Source organism: Mercenaria mercenaria, chromosome 10, assembly GCF_021730395.1.
Source record: "Mercenaria mercenaria strain notata chromosome 10, MADL_Memer_1, whole genome shotgun sequence".
In the NCBI taxonomy this organism is placed as follows: domain Eukaryota; kingdom Metazoa; phylum Mollusca; class Bivalvia; order Venerida; family Veneridae; genus Mercenaria; species Mercenaria mercenaria.
Window position 1 is genome coordinate 36,624,879 of NC_069370.1, and position 15,271 is coordinate 36,640,149.

A 15,271-nucleotide genomic window follows, 5' to 3' on the forward strand; every position below is an offset into this window, starting at 1 on the left:
CGACAATCTAGAGGCAGGCCACCTGAACACTGAATACCAGGGCAGTATTCATCAACATTTAAAGTATGAAATGCCTTTTTTTTACTCTTTCATAAACAGTAATGTAACTTTGAATGAATATTCTGTAGCTACAGACAACTCAACAAAAAAATGACAGCTTTAATATTTGGCATTCTTAAGTATAAGTTTTAAACTTTAAACTTTGATGAATGCTGGTACATCATAATAAAAGGTTTAACAAACTAACTTTACTTATTTAATTTTTTAGACACCAAGAAAAACATGTCTGGGAAAGAAGGACCGCAACTTTCGGAACAGAAATCCGTGCAAATTCCTAGTATAAAATGCGTGCAGGATATCAAGGATTTAAATTCGAAACAACTGACTATTCTTGGGAAAAAAATGAAAGTTGACTTGTCTAGGGTTGAATATCGGCATGAAAAATTAGAGTGGCTGATCGAGATCTGGCTAAAAAATCGAAAAGTAAGGATTTTGTTTAGTATTGATTTGAAGACAGGGTATGCTTATAAGATTCTTTCACTGGTTGTAGGTGCAGATGGGAATTTCGTGCCTCGACTGTATAGGCGGTAACGAGGTTCCTACCGAGTTTCCGCCTAAACAGTTACCCGAGAGCCGGATATTCCCATCTGCACCTATAACCAGTGACAGAATCTTTTTCTTGCATACCGATATAAAGATATAATAATAAAAATAAAATTAGTTGAACGGCTTTCTTTTTAGAACTATTTTTTATAGCAGCGTATTTAAACAAAGCGCGGGAAATCAACGTTCGTAAACAGGAAAGACGTCATGACGTTTCAAAGACAAATGACAATGTTTAGTTCCGGTTTTGTTTTATCAGTTCCAGCGTAACGTTATGACTTTTTGATAAAATAACGTGTTTTGAATCGAAAAATATACTATCAGGAACAAAGAGGAACTGTCAAGGTATTGGATTTTTATTCCGTTTTTCGAAATAAAATATAAATAACTACATAAATCTTCTACATATATGTAGTTCGTAATACGTCATTTAAAGCACGAGAGTCATCTTACACTCCGGGGTGTAAGATGGATTTTTCCTGCACCGGTAAAAATACCGGAAATCCCCGTCTGGTATGCAAGAAAATATAGTATTATTAAATTTGAATTCTAATATGCTTGTCTCTGTTAAAACTCGCTTACGCTAGAATGACGTCACGTTAACGTGCGGTGACGTCAATGTTTTTGTTTTGAGACCAAGAAAGAGCGCTACTATATTTAATCTACGGTTTTAGATTAAGGGCATATTAGAATCGAAATAATTTATAGCAACACCGTGTTTTAACACTATTTATACACTCAGGCGGTAATACATCGTACAAATAATTTCACGAGGGCTGTGCCCTCGTGAAAATATTACGCCCGACGTTTACCGCCCATCGTGCATAAATAGTGTTAAAACACTCTTTTGCTATAAATTATTTCTTAATTATAACATGTTGTTGTATATCGCCGGTCACGCCTTATTCACGTCAGATTTTTTTTAATTACCTGCTTTGAAAGATACAAAATGTACTGGTAAAACTAGATAACGCATTGACCTTACCGGCACTAACTTATTCCTCCTTGCCTTGACATTGTTAGATTGTCAGTTCTTTAGCTTAAGTAAAAAAAAAATGTTTGAATAGTATTTCTGCCATATTTCAAAGGAATGCAATATGTTTTTGTTTTATTTATTTTCATTTATCTCTTTTTTTAAATAAAGGTTTAATAAGTTTAACATTATCTCTCCAAAACATATTACTGGTGAGTGAGGTCTAAATAACTTACGTTTATCATTTCAGTAGTAGCTTTTTACCACAATGAAAATGTCAAATATATTTTTTTCACTGGTAAGGAACTATAAAATAGATGGATTTAGTCAAAACATGAAATTAAAAGAATTTGTTTGTTTTAGATGTAAGATCAAAATATCTTTCACTCATGAACACCATAATCTTACATTTTCATATATATATTTCAAAATATTGCATCTGGTGTTCACCACCGAAACGTACAAAATATCCTCCTTAACCAAGCAGTTTTTAGCCTCTTTTTTTTCAAACGACTTTTCTTCCCCTTCTTCCTCTTTGTACGGAGACCATACATATTGAATTAACTAAGTCGTGCAACGTATCTAGCAAGGCCTTTGAATCTCTGAACAGACAAAACAAAGATACTCGTAGAGCACATAACAAATCCTCTGAATCAACCATTGACAATGTGCCAGTATCTTTAAAATCACTTACAGCAAATTTCTGAAATTTTATTATTTTACTTGTAGTACAATATGTTTTAATGACATGCAGAAGTTTCAACAAATTCGAATTGTGCGTTGTAAGATTCTACTCGTTCTGTCACCTCACCACATTTTCAACAAGAGTCGCCAAAATTCACATAAATGATTTATTTATTTCAGGGTGTTTATATTGACTTTTCACAGAAATCTGGCCGATGCCGGACATAAAATAATTTTCCCTTATACTGAAATCCTTTCTTTTAGAAAAATAATACATTTATGTGCAATTTTATGACTTTAAAAGTTGGGTAAAAACATTATTCTGTATAACTATATAAGAGACCACATTTTGTTCTAAATTTATACTTAGTGAATCTTAAAGGCTTTTGCAAAATATCATGAATGTTCATAGTATGTTTATTGAGAAAGAAAACATGTATTTTACAGCGTTTAGAACTGTGGCTAGAGCATGGCTGGGTGCGTGTGTCGATTTGAAATGGATTGTGAACGCGGGTAAAAGACCCAAATCTAAAGTACCGAATTCCAACGCTGTGTTATTTCCCCCTATCGAAACTTGGTACATATCAACCTCCGCGCAGGAGTATTGTCAAGGTTACAACACACTAAATAGCTGTTCTTCTTTATTCTATATAAAACTGGCATATTTCCAATGGCTGCAGCACACATCAGGGCCCATTTTAAATGTCCGTAACTTACATTTTCTTGAAGAATATACTCAGCGCTGAATAAAAAATCAAAAGAAAAGTTGTGGTCATGTTTGATGCAAGAAAAATATTTTCAGTCAAAAACACAAACTGCAAAATCCGGTAAAAATGAGACCCCAAATGGTAGTAGTGGTGGTGTATGACCTAATTAAGTATCCAGGACAAATTCTGCCATGCTATCATCTCATTATGAAAATGCTACCTACATGTCAAGCATAGATCTGTCATGTCATTTCAGCAAAAATAAAATGGGGGAAAAATAAGGAAATTAGTTCTACAGAGCAAAAAACATCCTGAGGACTATTTGAATCGGCCATTTTCCTATTTAGTGTCTGTATGCCTGAAACAGTCATACTGAAGTAACACTGAGATGGAGTTTGGGCACACATCGAGGGCTTGGTGCAAAACTATTGTAAGTGTATATAAATAAAGAACAAGATACAACAGTTTTGCGCCGAGCGTCATGTTGAATTCAAGCTGGTCAATGAAAAACGCGTGTTTGTAATATTCTATTTTTTATTATGTATATTATATAAATCGATTTTGAGCGCACTACAGTGTCTATTGATTCAGTTAGCACGCTATTTTAAATATCAATAACAATAATATGTACAGTAACAGATGTTATATACAGACTCATTTCACAGGTGAATACTCATACTGATGTATACATGTACCCTGGGTATTGAAACAAGTATCTTTGTTGGTTTGTTGTTATATTTTGTTGAGGCAATGCTCTACCGTATTGGGCATAGGACGTAGTTCCTGAAAATGGTGTCTGGCTAACGGTTGACGAAGCCTGGTTCTGCAATGCTGCACTGTGGTTGGCTGTCTGATAATTTGGTGGAATCTGATTGGTCGAAATTTGTCCCGGAAGTTGTTGGTTGTTGTTTCCCTGCATCCAAGGATAATTGAAGTATCCAGGAAAATTCTGTAGCGGCGATGACGTCAACATATTACCAGTTGGCATGAAGCCATATGGTGTAACAGGTGACAACATAGGTGACATAGGAAGGAAAGACTGCGGTTGGTTGTTCTTGTTGTCATTGACTCGTCTGCGCCATCTTGCTCTCTTGTTCTGGAACCAGATCTGACGTAAAAAAAATAATACATATAGTATATGATATTATGATATGAAATATTGCTGCAAATTTTGGTAAGTTGTTTGTTTCGAACAAGTGAATCGTTTTCTTATGCTTTGTTGTTTATTGCTCGTAACGGAAATTAACTTAACACATCTATGGAGGTTAACTTTTTATATCTATCTACGAGTACAACACAGTCTCACACTCTCGGATCTAAAATTCATGTCCTTTAAAAGAAATTTCTAAGAAGGTCATTACAGAAATGTACCCAAACAAAAATAAATGTACGAAATGTATCTGTCAGTGGTACTTCAGTTTGACAAACGTTTATTGGTACGTATAGAAATGTATAATGATACTGTTTCTAGTTACCTTGACTTGTTTTTCATTGATGCTCAAGTCTTTTGCAATATCTTCCATCATTTCAGAGTCAGGGTATGGATTCTCATGAAAGATTTTCAGTAGCGTCTGTACTTGTTCGTTTGTGTAGTTGGTTCGGGCCTTTTTCTTCGGCTGTTCGTCATTGTCCTCTAGTCTATTTACTCTGTCATTGTTAGAGACCCTTGAAGACTTTGAAGATGCTGCTCTAGAAGAAGTAGATACGACAGTAGGAGAAGAATCGATACTAGAGTTTGTTTCGTCTAAGGGTGAGAAATGGACGTTGGTTGGTATGATGTCTATTGTCGAACTTTCTTCACTTGGCGGGGGAGGCGTAATGGAACTAGATAATTTTGGAGAGACAGACCCGTCTGTAGAAATGGACATGTCGCTGTTTGAAATGTCAGATGTTGCATCTTCGTGGCTGATATCTGTAAAGAAAGCAAAGAAAAATGAGTTTATTATTTGCAAATGAATAATTGTTTACAATACATACGAGCAAGAATGTGTCATAAGGTGAAAAAAATATGGTATTAAAAGTGAATGTCTTTGGTCATTTGAAACTTGTTTCCTATTAAAGGGATTTGGCAAATATTAAAGTATGGAAGATATAGTATAAATTATAATGAGATACAGTATCAAAGATAATATTTTGTTATGGAAAATAAGCTTAATATTTAAGGCTGGACATAATAATTAATGCAGGGTTTTGCTGTATTCATATAATGTTACCAAAGTAGTATGAATTGTATTTATAGCTGCATTAGAAATGTTAGCACTACGACAGTTATCTCTGTAGGTCCTAAAAATTACCCTACTTTCTATTTTAACATACAAATAATATTACCTGTATTATAATTCAAATTGTTTTTGTGCAGAATATTATGTCTAAACGACATAAAGTGAGCTGTACTGTATGGCGAGTAAGGTGCTACACGTGGTGATGTACTTGGAAGTTGACTTTTCAGCGTCTGCGCTGAATCTTCGAGCATCCGTGTAACGTTATGCCTAATATTTCCGGTTCCGGACTGAATAGGAGAAACGCTGATGAGATTCGTATGCTGGTTCTCTTCTTCGGACATATCTGCTTGTACACGAACATAATTTGGCTGTATTGAAGAAGCCGCTCTCGAGTGTTGTTCTTCCAGATTTAAATTGCTGTAAGGTACAGATCTGGACGGCTGACTGCTCCCGACTATCTGCAGAATCTGTGAAAAGACAAAAAAAAGCACCATTTAAATCTTCTTTTGAGCATATGTCTATACCAAGGCTCTCATGCAAGAAATTTAGATTTCATATTCGTTACATAATTCTGTTTATACCTAGCTTATTTCTATAGAAGGCTCGGGTTGCCTCACGCTAACTGCTAAATTTAACATGCCGAATGCTTATTTAAACAGATGTGAATTGTCATTAAAAGGGTATACGTTACAATGACTGCTTATACATCTTCTTGCTCATATGCAATATCAATTAAAGCCAACTGATTTTTAATGGAAGTGGTATCCTCTTCAAAGGACGCAGCGCAAACACAATTTAAATGCGGTTGATAACCCCGTCCAATTGCAGGTCAGCAATAAGAGAGCCTTAAAATTCTATCTCTGACTACGAAACCAGGATCGTTCGAACTCCTCCAATCGTTAACATTACTTACAAACAAACAAAAAATTAATTAGCGACTAGGCATTTAGCAATAAGCACGGCCTACATGCTTTCCATAAAATTGGATAAAGCGGTTGCCCATTTCAGAAGTACTGGAATTTGATGCTATATTCATAACTGCCCAGTAATGCCTGAAACCTCATTTGCAAACGGTTATATATAATTATATTAGTATTGTCCTCCCATATGTTTTAATAGGTGTCGTACAAATACAATGGTTACCGACATGTCTGAAGTAATGGGTAATGCTTTAGCAAAAAAACAAGCATGGTTTCGCACAAAAAAAAAAAAATCTTAATCCTTTATTTATTATCGCATGCAGTTGTTGGCACAATCGTGATTTTTTTTTCACTTAGAACAAGAGTTTCTTTTCATGAAAGATTTTTTTAATTTTCACAACAATTATACGAATTTTCGGAAAACTATCTGCTGAAGTGGATGCAGAAATTTGCCACCATATGATTATTTGTTTCTATGTTTTTTTTTTGTTGCATCACTTGTTTAAGTAATATATGTTATACCTCATGGTGTCATGTATTGTGACCTGAGAGACATAATATAAATTTAAATTTAGCAACAGTAAAGTATGTTTCTATAGCACAAGTTTATAGTTATTTTACACAACAAAGCTCAGACAAAAGCTAAGTTTCATCATAGTAGATTCAACGCTCATGAAATTGAAAGGGTAATGGTCTTACGTTTTCGTGCATTTTTTCCAAGCTATTTGTCTTCAATTTTAATATGTCAGCTTCTGTAGATTATCGTTTTGTATTGTTTTATCCCGAGTTTCCAAATGGTTTGTTTTCAGCTTGGAGTAAATTTGACTTTTATACTATTAAACCGTTTGCTCCAATTCTGACACGGCTCGAACATAACGTCTTGTTTGACGTAACTGCGCAAACAATGTGCAAACATCGTTAACTAATCAACTTACAAGTGATGAATTTAACTCACACGTTTCACCAATCAAAGATTTCAATTTTAATCAACAAGGTACTAATTATTCACACATTATAAAATCACTTACTTTTTGTTTTTGATTGACAGCAATGAGAAATAAATCAAATGACTCAAAATAAAAAAAATAACTGCCAGAAAATTTACTTATTTTTTCGTCGCGTCAAATCCAGTTTCAGTCTTCAGAAATATTGTTTTATCAGTTGTCATAACATGCATAAGTACATGTATAGTGTTTTAAATTGAAAACTATTTAAACATTATTTCATGTTGTGAAATATATAAATAAAAAAAAAAACAATATTATATTCAATGTCGGGAAAATCCCGATTTAAAAAAAGAATGTTTTACAAAATACATTTTGTTTAGTTTTAAACAAGTTACAGGGCTAAACATTTTTTTTTGTAAAATTCTTGCATTCGTCGATGTCATTGAAATAAAAGAGTCAAGCTTTGTATCAAGTCCAAGCAATAAGTCAAAATTGTCTTTTATATTCGTACATTTTTCTTTTTAAAAAATGAGATTATTATTATACCAGATTTGTTGAGCGCCCTTTTCATATGAAATACAATATACAATACAATACAATATAATAATTACAGCCTTATTGTAACAAACAGCCATGACCGCACCCCTCCCCTTGAGGTCGTTTTACCCCTATTGCCAATACCAGTGCTTAAAGCACCTGGTACGCCCAGACGGGCTGCATATAGAGGTTCAACCCCCCGGTTAATGGTGCCATCATATACTGTATTAGATACAAATACCACACACTTCAAGTGAAACTCAAGTCTTGCAACAAAACACACACATAGAACGTCATCACCCTTAAAATGTGACATGATGAAATAAAAGATGAATTGCCAATTTAGTTAATTACATGATGAATTGTACAGTTAAGAGATCTTCGTCTGCGACGAATGACTTGCCGTAGTTCTGTATCACAAAAATAACAATGGCATATTTATTATGGGTAGAAACAGTCACGGTTGGTATCTATGTGTTGTAGAAAATTTTGAAAAGGTGTGTTTTGAGAGCTCTTTTGAATGAATTAAGTGATGAATATTTTCTGAGATTGTCAGGGAGAGAGTTCCATAGTTTTGCGGCGGCAACTCTGAAACTTCTATCCCCGTTGGAAACCAGTCGACTTTTTTGTGGCACAAGGGTTGTTGCTGCAGTTGCTGACCTCAGATTTCTAGTTAGCACGTACACCTCCCGTAAGTCTCTCATATACACCGGCGACTGGCCATGCAAGGCCTTGAATGTTTGAATGAGAATTTTGTATTTGATTCTGTCTTGTATTTGAAGCCAATGAAGATCTTTAAGGATGGTATGAGATGGCATGGTTTAGAATAGACCTTGGATTTATACCAAGAAGGGGTGGTAAATTTTGCCTAAGATCTATATATCAATGGTGGTAAATTTTGAGCAGTTGTAGTAAAACGTTACTATTTTTATGTATTTGAATTTGATCTAGGAGATCATTTTATATAAAGGAATTTCTTTAAACAAACTGGTGTTAAGCACAATATAAAAATACAACAGAAAGCGTATAAAAGGGTTCTGCAGATGTTTCGTAACCTCCAGGTACATTGGCGAGAGGGCACATATGGCGCTAACTGTTATCACTGCCATTCTCTGTTGACTGAAATGGTGTGCTTCTTTGAATGAACAAATGGCACATAATCGAATTGTAGACCCTATTATAATTTAAGGCATTATTTGAGGCTACTGAATTAATTTTTCAAAATTTGTGCTACCATATTGTAATTTCAAATATTTATAGTTATGTACTAATGAAACGCTCGGATTTAAAATAAGTTCTTCTTTTTTTTTAATTAGTGATTAAATAATTGAATTATGCACCATGTTATGCCGCAGATATTACCTGTCCTTGTTAAAAAGTAATGTATTTTGCAAATATTTATTAAATTTATAGAACATAATGGAACTGCATAATTCATGCAACTATTGGTAAATTTAGATTTTGTCGTCTTTTAAAGGTTGCTCGTTTTCTTTTTTTTTTATTTCTCTCGGGTCACAATACATGACAACATGAGGTATAACGTAATATTGCTTAAACAGGTGAGACAACAAAAAGGCATAGAAACAAAAATCGGTTTCGTGTACAATTCGTGTACAATAGTAAATAATAAAAACATAATTATTGATAGTTGATATATGATAATCGGGAGAATAGTCTTCAATTTTAAAATCAGTTTTAAATAATTTGAAAATTTTACATTTATTTGAGCTGTCTACATCGGAATACCACTTGTTTAAAAATAAATCTGACAATTTTTGCTTAATGGTGGCTGATAACCAGGTGTAATTTACAAAATCATGAGTGTCCCATATATTGTATAATCCGCATTTTATAAAAATATTTCTAACATTTTTAATCCATTCAAACATGCGTATTGGAACAGGATTTGTGCTATGCACGTGTGGCTATACGTACGTTTTTAGGTAAACTCAAAGTACATTGTACTTAAAATATTTTTTTTCCTTTAGATTACATTGTACATGTTGACTATATTGTAAATTATTTTCCAAATCGTTTATAGGTAAACTCAAAGTATATTTACTTACAAAAATTTCTTCTAAAATCCACTTCAACTTTTACATTGTATATGTTGACTATATATGTTGACTATATTTAGTTTGACCTTTACTATAATTAGAACAGAACTACTTAGAACTAATTTCGGAAAACCAATTTGATCACGAGCGTAGCTGATTCAATATTGTATGTCTCTCCCCACTTCTAAGAATAACGTACTTTCTTGTTATAGTTATCATATAATTTCTTTCTAAAGTTATGAAATTTATATCTACCTTGTTCCAGCACCACTGTCAGTATATTATAAAGATAATGTGTTTTGTTTTATGCCCTCGCTGTATATGTACATGTACCAGGGTTGAAATAAAAGAATAATTGAGTTGAGTTGAATTGTAAAAACATATTTGTTTGCAGACTATTGTTTTGGTCGTTGGGGCAAATGATGTTGGTAGAAAGACTCCCGATGTAATAGCCGAGGAGATCATGTGCGTCTGTGAACAGATACACTACAACTCACCCAGGTATGGTATATTACACACTTCATATAATTGTTAAAATATTTATGCCATTTTTTGTCGAAATAAATATTATGGAAAATATGCAATATAGTGAAGAAAATACAGAAATTTTAACAATTCCGGTCACGGAAAAAAATAGCTAACATGGCGATTGTTTCGCCTTTCTTGTGATATAAGAATATAAACATATCTAAAACGAAATTTATGAAACATTAATGGTTAATTTCTTTGTGATGGTAAATTTCTTTGGAATTTGGTATTACCCAGGTTACTCAAGATCTCATCTGATTGTGTTTCTAGATTAAGTCCGGATTAATGCCATTTTCACAAATTTATCTTGTTTGTTCTATAAATGTACATTGTATTTTCATTGTATTATTTCATATGATTAACAGATATCACACTGATAAATGTATATATTTGTTCATTTTGATAAGTACTTTTTATATACATATTACCCTATACTCGTTATATTTTCAAATACAATTTAATAAATGTTACTGATCAAATTTAACTGTTGTTCGTATTGTCTGCTGATCTTCACTGCTGAAGTTTGATTTGACATTGTTCCATTTATCCTTGCCAGTTCTCATAGAAAACTATCCAGTGCTATTTATCATATCAAAGGAATCCATAAGGTACACATATCAGAAACATTAAATTATAATTGCCTACAGCCCGCAGTTTAGTTGAACAAAGTCGTGCGATTAAACTGACGCACAATGAACAATATTCACTGCCACACATAAATGGGCCTGCAGACAAGTCTTAAAAATGTTGGTAAACTGCTTAAGAAAATATAAGATGGTTCATATGTTTGAAAGTTATATAATGATAATCGCAGTTGTAAAATAGGGCTATGCATAGCCGTGAGAAATTGATACTGCCATTCTAACTCATTTGTGAAAAAATTAAATGAGTATTACAATGGCATTAGAGATATGATAGATCATATCTTTACATATTTATAAACTACAGAATTTAATCTTTCAAATCATGAATAGATAATTGTCAGATTTAAAGTTATGAGAAAAATAACACGGATGGCCGTGCTTTCCGACTTACGGAAACTGATGGTGACAACGGGAAAAAATCAGCTATTTTCAAATCGGTATTAACAAGTCATTTGCTGTCGGATGCTATAAATCTTTACATATTTGTAATCTGCATAATGTCAGCTTTCAAAATACATATATTTCATTGCAAAATATAACGTAATTAGAAAAAAAGTAGGGATGGCCGTATTTTATCACCTTCTGAATTCTATTTTGATTACAGTAAAAAAAAACTAAATTTCAAAATAATATTTTAAATTCGTTTAAGGTCGGATTATTAACTTCTTTACATATTCTTAAACTGCATCACGTCAGCTTTACAATGATGTATAAATCATTGATATATGTAAACAAATGAAGAAATAAATAGGGTCGGCCGGATTTTCCGTCAAAATCTATCCGGATGGCCGGGGATGGCCGGATTATACACACTCCCTATCAAAGAAGTATAAAATTTATTTTTATAGCGAGCGTAGCTCGCGAGCAATTGCGCGAAGCGCAATTGCGAGCGCGTAGCTCGCCTTACGGCAATGTGTAGGCGAATATAACAAAGGTGTGCCGAATGGGGCAAAGTGATGTAGCTGAAAAATTTTCCTCTCGTCTGGGCGCCGCCATTTTGGGTGCCGCCATTTTGTTCTACTTCCGTCAAAGTCGGGAAAATTTTTTTTTTTTTTTTTTATTTTATATTTGAGTTACAATCTCTATGTTCATTAGGTGTCTTTATTTTTAAAAAAGTTATGTTATGGAAATAATTTCAATTTTGCTTTTATTTTACAAAGTGCGTGTCCCTAGACGACAGGTGCTCACAGGAAATGCTTTGTTGGCAGTGAATACAGAACTTCATTTGATTGCTGAATATTATCCATCACTCAAAAATAATGCAAGAAAGATTTCCAGTTGGTAGAAAAAAGTATGATTTTCTTTTAAAAGATCAAGCATTGGCCAGAAAATGGGACAGAATATCATAAAAAAGCATAAAGCAATAAGAACGCCACAAACAGGTAATGACGTCACCGTGACACCGGCTTTCCATAAATTTTGCAACGTATGATATTCGCTGTTACAGGTATAATGACACTAAATTTTTGTTTCTTTTCAAGTGAATAGGTTCTCGGAATTGTTTTAAGCAGTGAATAGTTTCTTTGCCGTTTAAGCTACGCTCGCTCAGAGGCTTTGCCTTTTTCATATTAGCTCTTTGAATATATATATATATTTTTTGATATACAAACATGTCTTTCCATAAATGAAATTACTAAAAAAGTTGTTAATAGCGAGCGCGTAGCTCGCCTTACGGCAATGTGTAGGCGAATATAACAAAGGTGTGCCGAATGGGGCAAAGTGATGTAGCTGAAAAATTTTCCTCTCGTCTGGGCGCCGCCATTTTGGGTGCCGCCATTTTGTTCTACTTCCGTCAAAGTCGGGAAAATTGTTTGTTTTTTTTTTTAATTTTATATTTGAGTTACAATCTCTATGTTCATTAGGTGTCTTTATTTTTAAAAAAGTTATGTTATGGAAATAATTTCAATTTTGCTTTTATTTTACAAAGTGCGTGTCCCTAGACGACAGGTGCTCACAGGAAATGCTTTGTTGGCAGTGAATACAGAACTTCATTTGATTGCTGAATATTATCCATCACTCAAAAATAATGCAAGAAAGATTTCCAGTTGGTAGAAAAAAATATGATTTTCTTTTAAAAGATCAAGCATTGGCCAGAAAATGGGATAGAATATCATAAAAAAGCATAAAGCAATAAGAACGCCACAAACAGGTAATGACGTCACCGTGACACCGGCTTTCCATAAATTTTGCAACGTATGATATTCGCTGTTACAGGTATAATGACACTAAATTTTTGTTTCTTTTCAAGTGAATAGGTTCTCGGAATTGTTTTAAGCAGTGAATAGTTTCTTTGCCGTTTAAGCTACGCTCGCTCAGAGGCTTTGCCTTTTTCATATTAATCTTGTAAGTCTATCACAGTCGCAAGATGACGGGTCAGGGCTTCCCAAAACAGCAGTGTGGCTGTGTCTTTCCTTCGACGCCCATCTGTAAAATAGTGTTGTTTTTTTCAACGCTTTACAGACGGAAATCAGGTTTAATTAAACGGAGTTGGATTTTTGGCTTTTCTTTCTGCATCGATTCTATACACATTTTGTAGTACATAGATTCGTAATCAAAATTACGAAATGTTTAAGAACGAAAGTGTATCATTTCCGTGATTCAAAGCATGTAAACCCCTGTCTTTCTTTTCAACATCCGCAAACGTGAGTGTAGACTATCAAAAAAATACAGTTCAACATATCTCGTAATTTACCTTGTCAGAATTCACCATTTATTGAAATTATATTTTATTCAAATTATGTTACATTTAATCCATTCATTTAAGCTAAAAACAAACGTTTATCAGATGTAAATATGTATTTTTATGCCGATTTACTCAACCGGAAGAACATTATTTGCTTGTAATTTTGGTGGGTGGGGTATAATTTACTGTATGGTAAAGGTAACAACAAATTAAAACAGATGTTCTTCTTTCTTCTATATAAAATTGATATATTTCCAATGGCTGCAGCACACATCAGGACCCATTTTAAATGTTTCTTGGAGAATATTGTCAGTGCTGAATAAAAAGCTAGCAAGACATTTCGACCCCAAGACATTTCAACCCCAGGAGACAATTCGACCCCAAGACATTTCAACCCCAACTCCTTGGACATTTCGACCCCATTCAATGATATGCCAGAAAACATCTAAGAATGCTGTCATTATTATAATTAAGCTTTAATCTATAGATAATTGAGCAATTTCAAAATGTTATAACGCTTAATACACGCATTTACAGTGGCGGTTCTGCGCATGCGCCAAATATAGTCCGAACAGAGTTGCGCGACTTGATTTCGAGTAAACATATCCGAAATGGCGTACACCTGTGCTGTCAATAATTGTTCTCAAGGGTCATACTGGCTGAATAAATGGAAATCTCAGCTGTGTGAGACATGTGGATGCCTTCGTAAAGATCGAAGATGTAAATGTGAACCACCTTTTCGGTAAGATATCTCTTGCTTTGAAAGAAATGTTAAATATATTGTGCAACGGAGCAAACACGATCTGTGTATGAAGTATACTTTCACTTTTTGTTCGTGAACACTTGAACACTTCAGACTGAAACTCTTATAAATGTGGGACGTTTTTCCCTAGCTTCAGTTCTCCTTAACGCTGCAAAATGCCTTTATGATATTTGACTGCCAATTTTGCTTTATGCTGTAAGAGTGGGGTGGGGTAAACTGAAAGTGTTGATTATTAGGAAGAAGGGATATGGATCCATTTATTTTCTGATTCTGTGTTTCATATGCTTACAGATCTTTCATCAACTGATAAAGTCATTGCCTTATTTTAATACCTCTAAATCCGCACTTGCAGCTATAAATGGCTTTTCAACATACACACTCAGACCAGAATCACTCGATTTAAATTTTCTGTGGACCTTTTTCATGTCATTAGAGTATGACTTTTTTGCTTGGTTTTCCAGGGATAAGCCATGTTTCATGGCTTTTGTTGGGTATGTCTCTTTGCGACCAAGTACTGCGGACACTAAAGCAGATGGGTCGGCTGTGCTGTCCTTCCGAAGTGTGTCCACCCTGCTGCTTACTCTTTGAAAAACACTGGCTGTTATTCTGCCCTTACGTTGCTCCTTCCAAGTTTCGCAACACGACTGCTCTACTGTTATTTTCCTTAATGTGTCACATTGTTCACTGGTTAGTTCAATCTTACTCAAGAACGTTTTTGGCGAAACACTTTCTGTTGGTTTAAGTTCCTTCGCAATATCTAACAATGAAGGAGGTATATTCTGTTTGGGAGCAGGGACCCTTTTCTTCTCATGTAACAAGGAAAAACATGAATTGGAGATATCATCTTTCAACAGTGTGAACAGATCATCACGGGCTTTTGTCTGATTTTTAAGATTATCTGACTGGTCTTTCGTGAGGGGAGTGAATTCTTTTTTCAACACATGCTTTTCTTTTTCAACTTGAAGATCCCTGGCACTTTTACTGTAGTGTCCCTTTCTCCAAG

The 15,271-nt window shown here is 34.1% G+C and overlaps 2 protein-coding genes across 5 annotated transcripts in view; one reads left to right on the forward strand and one right to left on the reverse strand.

The window, feature by feature from the left end:
- Positions 1 to 268: 268 nt before the first annotated feature.
- LOC123559363 (40S ribosomal protein S19) overlaps positions 269 to 15,271 on the forward strand; it is a 37,880-nt gene continuing 22,877 nt past the window's right edge. The window contains exon 1 of one of the 3 annotated variants that reach the window (XM_045351089.2): positions 269 to 483. In XM_045351089.2, coding sequence (XP_045207024.1) covers positions 283 to 483 — 201 coding nt within the window. In that variant the 5' untranslated portion in view covers positions 269 to 282. Of the gene's footprint in view, positions 484 to 11,601; positions 11,650 to 13,438; positions 13,506 to 15,271 lie in introns of those variants that run through there. The other 2 variants (XM_045351090.2, XM_045351091.2) reach the window with 2 other exon arrangements.
- On the reverse strand, positions 3,490 to 12,387 carry LOC123559364 (pituitary homeobox 1-like). Of its 2 annotated transcripts, none has more exons than XM_053552773.1 (4): positions 11,730 to 12,387; positions 5,296 to 5,656; positions 4,443 to 4,879; positions 3,490 to 4,075 (listed from the first exon to the last, which is right to left on the reverse strand). In XM_053552773.1, exons 2-4 carry the CDS (start codon positions 5,528 to 5,530, stop codon positions 3,641 to 3,643), a joined length of 1,107 nt encoding a protein of 368 aa, XP_053408748.1. In that variant the 5' UTR covers positions 5,531 to 5,656; positions 11,730 to 12,387; the 3' UTR covers positions 3,490 to 3,640. The 2 variants fall into 2 exon arrangements, with proteins under 2 accessions (XP_053408748.1, XP_045207028.2); XM_045351093.2 differs by lacking the exon at positions 11,730 to 12,387 and adding an exon at positions 9,660 to 9,986.

Excerpts from the sequence above, each read along its gene's own strand:
- LOC123559364 (XM_053552773.1), bottom strand. The coding sequence starts at position 5,530 with ATGTCCGAAGAAGAGAACCAGCATACGAATCTCATCAGCGTTTCTCCT. Across the intron at positions 4,880-5,295 it reads CAATTTGAATTATAATACAG|ATATCAGCCACGAAGATGCA; the intron begins GTAATATTATTT and ends CTTTCTTTACAG. Across the intron at positions 4,076-4,442 it reads TCAATGAAAAACAAGTCAAG|ATCTGGTTCCAGAACAAGAG; the intron begins GTAACTAGAAAC and ends TTTTTACGTCAG.